The following is a 12,036-nucleotide window of genomic DNA, read 5'->3' as shown; positions in this document are numbered from 1 at the left end:
AAGCATCAATTCTTTGGTGCTCAGCTTTCTTTATAGGTTGCTGAAATACAGTGGTGAATACAGCAGACTCAATCCCTGCCCCCTTTCATATTCTTATATTCCTTGTAGCCTAGTTTAATGTCTAGCCCAAAGCCTGACGCAGTAGGGTTTAAGAATGGCAAACTAATCGGAAAGCTGCTTTTGCACAGCACACACAGTCTTACCTTCTAGGCTGCAGATGAAAACACATTTTCTCAAGATGCCTTGTTTACATTTTACGTGCTAGAAAGTAATTTGACCGTACAAAATATATGTTAGATGTTTGGGATGACTTCGGGGGCCAAAGGGAGAGTCCGGAGTACTAAGGTGGCGGCCCACCTGGCTGGACCAGCCCTGGAGGGGCGGGCGGGGTGGTGCCATCGACGCGGCTCGCAGGCCCCGCCCACCTCGGCCCCGCCTCCAGGTCCCGACCCGGTCCCGCCCCCTCTCTCCATAGTTACGGCTGCGGAGGCGGCGGCCATCTTGGCGGCAGAGCGATGAGCGGGTCGAATTCGAAGGCTGCGGCCGTGGGGTCGGCCGTTGGGCCCGGGGGGCTGGTAACTGGCAAGGAAGAGAAGAAGAAGGCGGGCGGCGGCGTCCTAAACAGGCTCAAGGCGCGGCGGCAGGCGCCCCACCACGCGGTAGACGACGGCATCGGGGCAGCGGTCACAGAGCAGGAGCTGCTGGCTCTGGACACCATCCGGCCCGAGCACGTCCTGCGCCTCAGCCGGGTCACCGAGAGTGAGTGCGGGGCCTGCCGCGTCCTCCCCTCGGCGCCGGGCCCCTGGGCCCCCGGGCCCCGTGTCGCCTTCCGCGGAGCCGGCCGCTCGCCGCTCGGCGGGCCCAGGGGGTCCACCCAGGCGCCCCCGACTGGCCAGGCCTCGCTGCCCACTGCTCCGCCCGGCCGAGTCGGCGCTCCCCACCTTCACCTACACCTGGTTGGGATGGGTCCCCTTGAGCTCGACTGCCCTCTCCTGACTCCGGCCACGCCAGGCTTCCCTGTGGCCCGTCCCTGTTGGGCCCTCAGGCCCGGCCGACCGTTCTCCTCCCCGCTGGATCTCTTTGGGTGGGGACGGACCCCGTCTTGTCTTCTTAACTAGCTCCTGACCCTGGCAAGTGGGCCGCTGCCGCTCCCCCACTCCTTCAGCCCCCAGCTCCCTGCTATCAGTGAAGTTCCTGCTCAGCTTGGCCCCCTCGATCTGAGCCAGCCTCTGCTGCCCTCTGCTAGCCCAGACCCGTACCTGCTTTCTCCGCGTTTCCCTCCACTCCGGACCCCCGGACAGCCCCTCCAGGTTCCAGCCTGCCTTGGCTCCCTGCCTCTGCCCCCTGCCTCTTTTGGGTCCCAAGCGTTGCCCTCTTTGTGTGCAGGTGGACTCTTCCTTAAGTATATTGCTGCGGCGTTTCCTGCCGCATTTATATGTAAATAATGTATATATTAATAAAGTTTCAGTTCCACGTATAAAACCAGAATGTGAATCCTGCTTTTGACACTTGTTCTAGTGGTTGAAGAATACGTCAGAGTATCAGAAATGCATTTCTTGCATAGAATGCAGCGGTTTTACACCTTTTATTGGTAGAAGAAATATATCGCCCGCTCGCTGTCCTGGTTCTCCTCCCTCTTCCTGTTCTCTTCCAGGTCATTCTCTGACTTCATGCCCTTTCTCTTGCTGCTATTTCCCCCTGAGTTTCCAGTCGGTAGGTTAGATCCTGCTTGCCCAGCCCACCCACCTGCCCCATCCTCTAGACTTCTAACATTGAAGGCCCAACACCAGCTTGATGGATTAAGGCTGCTCTCCTTTTGTCTGTTGACTTGCTTTGGTCGGCAGCTCAGGTGGCCCTCAGGAAGCTGAAGGCCACCCCAGTGATTTGAGGATGGCAGTTTGAGGGGATGGGCCTTGGTTCAGCCTGTGTGAAACGGAATGCCCATCTTCTAAGACAGTTTTAATTTGATTCTGAGTATTGTCATATGTCCGTTTTCAATCACTGTTTGGCTCAGGACTATCCTTTGCACACCTGAGTGTGTCTTTAGAAGGTCTTGCTATTCTGTTTCATAGAAACATTGTGAAAAAGCTGCTTCTGTTCTGACCCAGTTATCACCAGGGGTTCTGAAAGTAAGGAAATGCTCACCTCACCTTTTCTCACCACCTGCTTTCTCGTGATAGCAAGGGTGAATCCAGCCTCTAGTGCCTGATGCTGAGTGGCATGCTCAGAGGGCACTCAGGCCCTGTGTAGGAACTTGAGCTTGGTACTGTTGCTTCCGAACACCTCTGCAGCTTCTTGGAGAAAGTAGTGAGTCAGCTTGGTGACCTCTGGATTTTGTTACTTAAAGTCTGTTCCGTTTAGCAGGGTATTTATTGAGGCCCCTGTAAAGGTGTAGAACCAATATCAGTGCCTTGGGAAGTTATGGAATAATCAGTAGCTCTCAATTTTGCCATCTTATTGGAGAGGCAGCTTGTAAAACACGAAACAGCGAACACAGCAGGCAGTATAAGATAAAGTACCAAAGTGAACTGTGGAGAAGATGCTCTCAGGAGTCATGGTGGAAAGGAAGAAGTGAAATCATCTTTGGTCAATACTATCTTGATGTTGATGAAGCTATTGGAGGCTCCATTTCCCTTTGGCCTCATGCCCTCTCCAGCAAATCTGTCCTGCCACCTGGGTGGGTATGGCCCACCATCTGGTTTTGTGCAGCCCACAATCCAAGAATGATTTTTATCTTTTTGAATGGTTGGGGGAAAAAATCTCTTGGGACACACGGTTATATAAAATTTGTGTTTTTTTGTCTGTAAATAGTTGTGTGACTGCATTTGTGCTACAGTGACAGAGTTGAGTAGTTGTGATGTAACTGTGTGGCCTCAAAAACTAAATTACTCATTTTCTGACCCTTTACAGAGAAAGTTGGCTGATCTCTGCTTTGTGATACCCTCAGCAAGCATGCACCATGTTCACTATTAGGTGTGTGCTCGCTCAGTCGCGTCTGACTTTTAGGTCAGCATAAATGTTTCCAAACGGATTTCTAAAAAAGTTCTGTTGTGTTGTGACTTCTAATGAAAGATTTGTAGGTCATTTTTGAAGTGTTTCCAAAGAAATTCTCTTCTACCATCCCTGTTTCTAAGTGTTACGATAATCTTCCATCTAAACCAAGTCCATGCACTTTTCTCCTTTCTTGGATCCCATAATTCTTTCCACACAACTTTTGCCTGTAACATAGGAGGAAGTTTTGGGGTATATTTTAAGTGAATTATGTAAGAAGAAAACAACCCGAGTTTGCTTCACAACTTGAGAAAGAAATGGTAGTTTTGGAGGATTATTTAACAACATTGGTTTCTCTCTCTCTCATTTTCAGATTATTTATGTAAACCCGAAGACAACGTCTACAGTATTGATTTTACCCGCTTCAAAATTCGAGATTTGGAGACAGGGACAGTGCTGTTTGAGATTGCCAAACCTTGTGTTTCAGGTAGGTCTCAGGATCGTATCAACAGTAGTCAGTTGACCGTTGGAGCAAAGAGTCTGAGGCTTGAGTTTTTGCGCGCCGTCGCATCCTGTGTCACTGACGCCAGCAAGGCCTGCCTCCGAGCCGCCTCCTAAAGCCTGGCCTGCGGTCTTGAAGCTGTGCTTGTTGAGTATCTACTCTGCACTGGTTATCGGTTCCACAGCTTTCTGTTTATGTCAGCTCATGGAGTCCTCACACCTCTGTGAGGGGTTATTATCCTTATCTTACAGATAAGGAAGCTGAGGCCCAGAATTTCCAAGTGACTTTCCTAAGGTCCCGTGCTCTTTGATCTGACCGTGTCACCTCCACTTAGGAAGGAATCCTTGAAGTGAAAGTATAATGAAGAAAGCCTGCCCGAGCCTTGCGTCCTGGGGACGCTCTGGAAGGGCGATAGGGAGGCTTCCAGTCCACATCGTGAGTTTGTCTTCTCACACCCTTTCCATTGAATAGTGTCTCTCAGATTTCCTAGTTAGTCCCGGTTTGGATTTTAATCTCCAGCATTTTCTGGATGACCAGAAGGCCCAGGCCTGTGAACTCATTTGCTTGGGACCCCTTCAGTTAGCCTTGAATGAACACTGCTTGTGCTTGTGATGCGTTCCAGGGCACTTCATTTCTGACTAGGGGACCACGTGTAGGTCTGGGGAGCAAGTCACTGGAGATTGAGCGCCCCCTGGAGTTTGGTTTTAGAACACCAGCCCAGATAGTCCAGAGGTGCAGTCACAGTCTGTGTTAATGACTCTTTTTGCTAAGCTTTTTTCATCTATTTGCTATTCAGAAAGAGCCTGTAAGTTTGGTAAGACAGCTGTTAATAACCAAGTAAGTCAGAGGCTTTCATAAAAAAGTCTCAGCCAAGACTAGGGCATCTGTCTCCTGACCCCACTTGAGATTCCTTGTGCTACCGTAATCCCGGACTGACTAGGGCACTAAAGACTTGAGCTTGTAGGTACTTATCTTGTATTGGGAGGGTCAGGGCCACCTAATTTCCTGGGTCTCTACCATTTGCATCTCTAAGCTTCCTGTCCTTGTGGTGTTAAGATGTTCCCAGGACCCAGGGAATACCAGGGCTACTTCCTGGTGTATGGATTTGGATGAGACAGGACTGAGAATAGTCATTTCAGTACAAAACTGAACTGTCACAGGAAGGTCAGCATCAGACACTGTAAAAATACCATGATTTTCAGCCCGTCCAGTCTTTCAGGATCTTGATTCACTAAGGCTCACGCCGAACCAGAGCCCTCCTGCAGCACTTTTCTGATGAGCTCGAATCCCCGAGAAGATCTGCTCTGTTTCTTTCTGAATCTCATAGTTGGAGCCGGACCTCTGGAGTCTTTACCTTTGAACTCCCACTCTGTCTGGTTGTCCACTGCTCTTGGGACATTTGATGCTGAAAAGACTTCTCTTTTATTGTACCTTTGTTCAGCCTAGACCTGGAAAAAAATGCTCTTGCTGGACACTGGGTGGCTACTAGACACTGGGTGAACTGGTTCACATTAGAATGTCTGCCAGTTCCTTTTACAGATTCTCCATTCCTGGGTTCAGGAATGGGCTAGACCAGAGCCCATCATTACTGCTGTGGACCGTCTCCTTTCTTGGGTCCCGCATTTTGGTGCATGGCCCATCTGCTTCATGCTTCACCCTTTCCCAGATGGTCAGAGTGTTGGGCCTAGTATGGCCTGGAATAGGCAGTAATCCAAGGAGGTGCAGTTCCCCAAGGCTGAAGGTCACTGTCTTTCATTTAAATAGCAGAATTATTTCTAGGGATTTGTCTTTGCTGTGTCAGAAATTTCTGCATTCTTTGAAAGTGCCTTCTCGATAATTTCAACTTTTGCAGCCTCATTATTTTGCTTAGCAGCAAGCACATTAACTTGGTCAACAGCAGACCTGGTCTGTATAGCACAGACCACCTCAGGGGCCTGGTACCCAGCTGGTCTTTAGGCTTCAGCGTTAGGACATGGCCCAAGGCCTCAGATTATATAAAAGGCAAATAGCCTTGTCTTTAAGAATAGGCCTCGAGTCTGATGGGCCTGGATCCACATCCCTGCTCCCTCAAATTACTATAGGCTCACTTCGCTTTATTGAACTTCACAGATAGTGTGTTTTTTTTACAAATTGAAGGTTCATGGCAACCTTGTATTGAGTAAGTCTATTGGCTCCATTTTTTCAACAACATTAAAAATTTTTTTTATTGAAGTGTAGTTGATTTACAGTGTTGTGTTAGTTTCTGGTGTATAGTTATATATTTTTTCATTTTCTTTCCCATTATGGTTTATTACACGATATTGTATGTAGCAACATTATTTAATTTTTGCTATGGCTTTGCAGGATCTTAGTTCCCTGACCAGGGATCCAACCCATGCTCCCTGCAGTGGAACCACAGAGTCCTAACCACTGGACCACCAGGGAATTCCCAGCAGCAGTATTTTCATTTTAATTTTTAAAAATATTTTATTTATTCAATTTACTTCTTTGGCTGCTCTGAGTCTTAGTTGTGGCATGGGGGATCTAGTTCCCTGACCAGGGATTGAACCCTGGGGTTTTGATTGAAGACTGGGGGGACTTTGGACCCCTGAGCTCACCTCTCTGGGTCTGTACAGTGGAGATAAAATGAAGACAACAGCTCCAGGGTTGTTAGGACCCTGTGAGGTGTGCAGGATGGAGCCAGGCATGCCAGCAGGTGCTCAGTGAGCTGTGGGTGTCGGTGTCCCCGATTGGTCGTGCTCTTTGCTGAGCTGGCGTTCCATGTGCCCTTTCAGACCAGGAGGAAGAAGAGGACGAGGAAGGGGAAGCAGGCGGGGATGTGGACGTCAGCGCTGGCCGCTTCGTCCGCTACCAGTTCACACCAGCGTTTCTCCGCCTCCGCACCGTGGGCGCCACGTGAGTCCCTGCTTCTCCTGAGGGGAGCACCTGCTTCTGGTTCACAGAGGAGAATGTCCTCTGTTGGGTTGGGGTTGGCTGTAGAGGAGGGAGGAGGCAACAAAACCAAGCTCACGGAGATTGTGTTTCGCAGGGTGGAGTTCACGGTGGGAGACAAACCTGTGTCAAATTTCCGGATGATTGAACGGCACTACTTTCGGGAACGCCTGCTGAAAAATTTTGACTTTGATTTCGGCTTCTGCATCCCCAGCAGCAGGAACACTTGCGAGCACATCTATGAGTTTCCCCAACTTTCTGAGGATGTCAGTACGTATCCCCTGACTTGTGCAACGTTCTGCATCTTTCAGCTTAGCAGGAGTGCACCTTGAAATGAAATCCATCTGGTCTGGTGACCTCCTTGGTAGAGAAACGGGGACATGATGGGTCTCGAGTCACTTGACCTCAGGCTTCTCGTTTCTTTTCACTCCTGTTTCATGTTTCACCCTCTGGCTCTGCTGGCAGTGGGACTCTGAAGGTGTTAATACAGGCCATCCGTTAAGAAGCCTGCTGTGGGGAAGGGTGTGATGGAGGGAGATGAGAGGAGACCCCGACCCTCCCTGGAGCGCCCATTCCATACACAGCCAGTCATGGTTTCACGGTTCTGGTCCTCAGCTCCTGCTCAGCACTGCGCTGGCCCTTTGCTTTCTCCTTAATCAGAGCTATGTGTGAAACTGAGCTGAGTGGGATTCTCGATCTGAGAACCACCTCTTTCTCATTCTCTGCCAGTAGAAGGGTCATGAGATAAACTGTCAGAATAGATCAGGCAGGAAATAGCGAGCTGGTCGAGGTCTGGAAGCAGGAATGACAGAATGGAAACAGGGTCTTAGGAGGAGACCTGGGGGGGGCACCAGGCAGGGAAGGCCAGTCCAGGGAGGAGATGGACCTGATGACAGAGGACAAACAGGCTGTATAGTCTTGTGGCTTCCGTCTGGCTCTCTCACATTAGCATCGCCTGTGAGTCATGAGGGGAAGTGGTTCCGGAGCAATGAGGATCCGATGGGATCCTGTGAGTAGTGGTGGAGTTTAGTTGAATTGTGACCAGTTTTCTCAGAGTCCCAGACCCGTGAAAGTGTTGTTTTCTGACAAGTGCTCTGTGCTTGTGTGGCAGTGCTGTTCGCAGGTAAAGTGAGGTTTGATGAGGAGTGGGCAGGCTGTCAACTGCATCTGCTATCATCACGATCCTGTTTTTAAAGCCCTCTCCCCAAACTGGCCTGGAACATGTTGATAATTGCAAGAGAAGATTAAGTACAGCCTTTTAAGTTTTTTATCAAAGGCCAGCTATCTAACTTTCTCTCCTTGAAACCAGATAAGCTAAAAGAGGATGGGGGTCGGTCATCTGGATGTGAGCTAAATAACGTCGGTGAGTTCAAAGAAATTGAAGCAGTCACCGTGCCTTTTGAGAACTGTGGTCAGCGACGGCGTTTCCTCCAGGGGATTCAGAATAGCACATGATCACTGACTCAGAATCAACCAGGGGTGGTGGCTCGCAGGTCTCTTGACCCTCCATTTATAGTTAAAGACCTGGGGCAGCTGTCTTAACACACAGAAGATTCAAGTCTGGGTCCCAGGACAGGTTTGCCTTTGCAGGGTCGTTGGCAAGTTAACACCATGCGCCATCTCTGGAGAAGACGCCTTGCCCCCTGCACTCATGCACACCTCGGATTCCTTTGTTGTAGGGGCGCCTGTGGGTGGGCCCAGTGAGGCACCGCATTCTAAATTTGGACCAGAATGTCTGGAGGTGGGGGCCAGAAGCACCGATCAGTCAGCCGCTTTGATGCATGTTGGCAGACGGGCGAGCTCCTCTCTGGGGTTCTGACTGAGCACCAGGCTGGCAATGGCCTCGGAGGGTCAGGCCCAGTGCTGCTGGCCGCCTGCTGTGGAAGCAGAGGGCACGCACCAGTTGGGGGCCTCGGTGGTCCCAGGTCTCCCCAGCTCTCCAGGCCTGGCTCCCTCTGTTCTGACCTCATTATTCTGACAGCACATGCTCACATTTTCAGGACGGGCTGGTTTATGCATTTTTATGTGTGGGTGCTCAGTCATGTCCAACTCTTTGCAACCCCATGGACTGCAGCCCACCAAGCTCCTCTGTCCATGGGCTTCTCCAGGCAAGAACACTGGAGTGGGTTGCCATTTCCTCCTCCAGGGGACCTTCCCGACCCAGGGATTGGACCTGCGTCTCTTGCGTCTCCTGCATTGGTGGGCGGGTTCTTTACCACTGAGCCACCTGGGAATTTAGAGGGGATGCTAAGTTTTTTCCCACCTGGCCCATAGGGCAGACTCACACATAACTCTGCATTTTTTCCCTTCTCCTAACTTGCAGTTCGTCTGATGATTGAAAATCCCTATGAGACCCGTTCTGACAGCTTTTACTTCGTCGACAACAAGCTGATAATGCACAACAAGGCCGACTATGCCTATAACGGGGGCCAGTAGCAGTGGCTGGAGCAGACGGGGAGGTGCTTTGCTATGGCCCGAGGTCCTGGTGCACGGAGGTGGTTGAAGCTGTTGTCTGTCGACACATATCTGGAACCTGGCCCCAGGAAGCCGAGGCTGGGGTGGCAGTTTCCTGTGCTCCAAGAGAGGTGCCAAGCAGTGCTGTGTCTCTTTCCCCCCGTATTTTTTCCTCCCTTTTCCCCCTGCCCCTTAGGTCGCAGAAGTAGTAAAACTTAGAATAAGACTCCTGGAATCCAGATAGAAAGAAAGTTTATTTTCCCGGCTCCTCCAGGATGTCCTGATGAGCCTGGGTCCCTGCAGGCACAGCTGTACCAGGGAGAGAAGGCTCTCCTGTGGGTTCGGGGCCCTCTGCGAAGCTGAGACTCCTCCTTCACCGGCAGGGCCGCCATCAGCACACTGACCTCGGCCTGAGGATCGTCCTGAACCTCCTGGAGAGGACCCTGAGCGGAGCGGAGGGGAGGATGGGGCCCAGAGTTGAGGCGCGGGGGTGGGCAAAGCTGCCGAGCCTAGGGAGCCGCTTACCTGTCTGACTTCCGGGATCTTGGCTGCTCCTCCCGGGGCACCCCCGAGGTTTCAGCCTGGCTGTGCCTTCCTGTTCTCCTTCCAGACAGAAGACGAGCTTGCTCTGCTTTTTCTAGCTCCTACCTTTTGAGTTTCTCCTGAAATCAAACGTGTCCGTTTTCGCTCTGGGAATTGTAGTGTCGCTCGAGGCCAGCACAGGCCTCGTTGTTTTGTTTTTTTATTTCTAGGCTTCTTGTGGGGAGGTTTTACAAAATGTCAGGGGTGCTCCCAGTGTATGCGATGTGTGGCTAGACTTCTCCGAGTACCGATTAGGCTCCTGCGGCTCCTCTGGCCCTTGTCCCCTCTGCTTTTGTACTGAAGCTGCTCTGGAACCATCCTGGCCGGTCCCACCTAGGTAAGGCAAATTCTGGTCCTGTGGACTGCTAGTCGGAATGGTCTCGGGGTTGGGAAAGGGGGAAATGGGCTGAGGTGACCCAGCAGAGACATGTGTTCTCCAAAACGTGTCTCTTTGCACTTCCCTCAGGCCCTCATTGGGCGGACTGTCCCCGCCTCAGCTCCCTACCGCTGTCTATGTGGGCGGATGTAGGTGCTCAGGCCAACTGCTGCCCTTCTGATGAGATTGTCGCCGTGGCCAGGGCTCAGCATTCATAGGAAGGTCGCAGTAGGAAGCACCCAGGCACATCGTGCCTCTGACAGGAGCGCCGTCTCCCGTGTTGGGGAGAAAGGCCGGGCGGGGCCAGGAGAGGCGGACCTGGCTTTTGCTGCAGCCCATGGGCAGGCATTGGGGAGGAGGCCGGTGTTCTGGCGTGAAGAGCGCTGCGCCCTGTTCCCAGGAACTTGCCTTAGTCTCGCTGGAGACCACCATGAGGCCGAGCGCCCGCTCTGTGCTCGGCGGGATAGGGACTGGTCCCCTTCTGCACTTGAAGGTCTGGTGTCTGTACCTGGGACTCCAGATTCTTGTGTCCAGCTACTCAGGAAACCTTGAGAAGCATCTGGGGTGTTAACTAGGATAAGTCTGAAATTAACCCTTCTGTATCCGAGCTGGGGAGAGAATTGGAAATTATACTTTCTCTGAAAGTAGCTGAACTCATCAGAAGCTGAGTCAGGAGGCCGTGGCGTTGAGAAGTCTGGACTGTGGGCAGCAGTTACCTACCTGTGGGCACTGGGGTGGCAGGACAGAAACTGCCTGCCCAGGGCGACACACCCTCCCTCTGTTCAGAGCTGGCACCAGTGAGGCAGCTCCTGGAGGGAACACGTCCCAGCAGACCGGCTCGCCCCGCTGTGGCCAGAGGGCCTGCCGCCTGCACCCCACCTTCTGTCTCGCTCCTGTCCTTCTGCCCTGGAGGCTCCTGGGAGAGCACCTTTCTTTTCCTGTGGCGCCTTTGGGCTGAGATACCCTTTTAGCTTCTGCAGAGAAGACCATGGTTTATTTTATTCTATGTTTTAAGAGTAAACAGGAAATAAGTAAAAGTAGTTCTGGGATAAAGTAGGTCATCCTCTCCTCACATGTCAGCTTATAGCTGTCTTGCAGGGAATGCAAGTTTTCAGGGCTTTGCAGGACTTCCTGAAGGCACTCACAGTCTGGGCCACCTGATTCTCAAATACAGGCAGTGATTTGGGGGTCTTGGAGCTCTCCTTAGACTGGAGAGTCGTGACGTGGCAATAGCTGGGGGGGATCTTCAACTTGTTTTTTAGTCGAAGTGGGACTCACATCTGGAATGGCCTTCACAGGCGGCGTCCGGCACACCCGTTGGGTGTCTTGCCACCCTTGGTACTCTTGGTTTAGTACTCCCAGTACACTCTTACTTTTTTGCTGTAAAGTCACTGTCTTCCTGGTGGCCGTTGTCACTACGACATCAGTGAGGTCGGGGAATGGGGGCCATTCTCAGAATTACGGCACAGACTCTGTCTGTGGGTGAGGACCCCTGATGCAGAGGGTGCCGCTCTACCCGGTGAAGGAACCTAAGCGTCAATCATGTTTCTCACATTCCATGTCACCGAACGTCTTAGGCACAAGAAGGAGGTGGATTTACCCCTTGTTGTATACAGAGGATCACGTAAAGTCGTTGAACTTGTGAAAGTCTATTTTTTCCCCCCGTAAATCTATTTTTCACAGAATATAAGAAACATCAATGACCAAATCTGTCCTTCCCCCCTTTCCCCTTCACCTAAGATCCTCATTCCAGTTTGTATTGTCTTTGTGTCCAAAGTAAACTAGGTGACTTATTTGTATAAAATGTTATTTTGCCACAAGAGACAGTAATAAAAGAAAGATTTTCACAGTATGTGTGCCCTCGTGTCTCCTGACTGGGCTTCTTGCTTTGCAGGGGGAGTAGGTGGAGTGGGGGTGGCCTTTCTGTAAATACTGGTTTAATGGGTAGAGCTGGTTTCTAGAGTGATTAGGACACAGTATTGTGCCTTAGGTTTCATGTGTTTTTGCTTTACATTTTAATGAAATGCTTTCAGAATTTAAAATGCATATATATTTTAAAGTTAGGTTCATTGAGGTGTGTTTTAACCATACCTCATTTAAAAGTAAATTCAACCCATTTAAGAGTATGGTTTGATGAGTTTGATAAATGGATATCTGATCACAGTCATGATAAAGGATGTTTTCATCACTTTGGAAAGTT

The 12,036-nt window shown here is 50.9% G+C and overlaps 1 protein-coding gene across 1 annotated transcript; it reads left to right on the top strand.

Annotated features, from left to right (window-relative positions):
* The first annotated feature begins 471 nt into the window (after positions 1–471).
* On the top strand, positions 472–11,688 carry UNC119B (unc-119 lipid binding chaperone B). The gene is made up of 5 exons (XM_043901601.1): positions 472–759; positions 3,365–3,478; positions 6,268–6,388; positions 6,522–6,694; positions 8,748–11,688. The coding sequence occupies exons 1-5, from the start codon at positions 516–518 to the stop codon at positions 8,858–8,860; spliced, it is 765 nt and encodes a 254-aa protein (XP_043757536.1). The 5' UTR covers positions 472–515; the 3' UTR covers positions 8,861–11,688.
* Positions 11,689–12,036: the final 348 nt, after the last annotated feature.

Source organism: Cervus elaphus, chromosome 5 (assembly GCF_910594005.1).
Source record: "Cervus elaphus chromosome 5, mCerEla1.1, whole genome shotgun sequence".
In the NCBI taxonomy this organism is placed as follows: Eukaryota; Metazoa; Chordata; class Mammalia; order Artiodactyla; family Cervidae; genus Cervus; species Cervus elaphus.
Note: the sequence above shows the minus strand (reverse complement) of the source record. Positions and strands in the feature narration are given on the sequence as shown.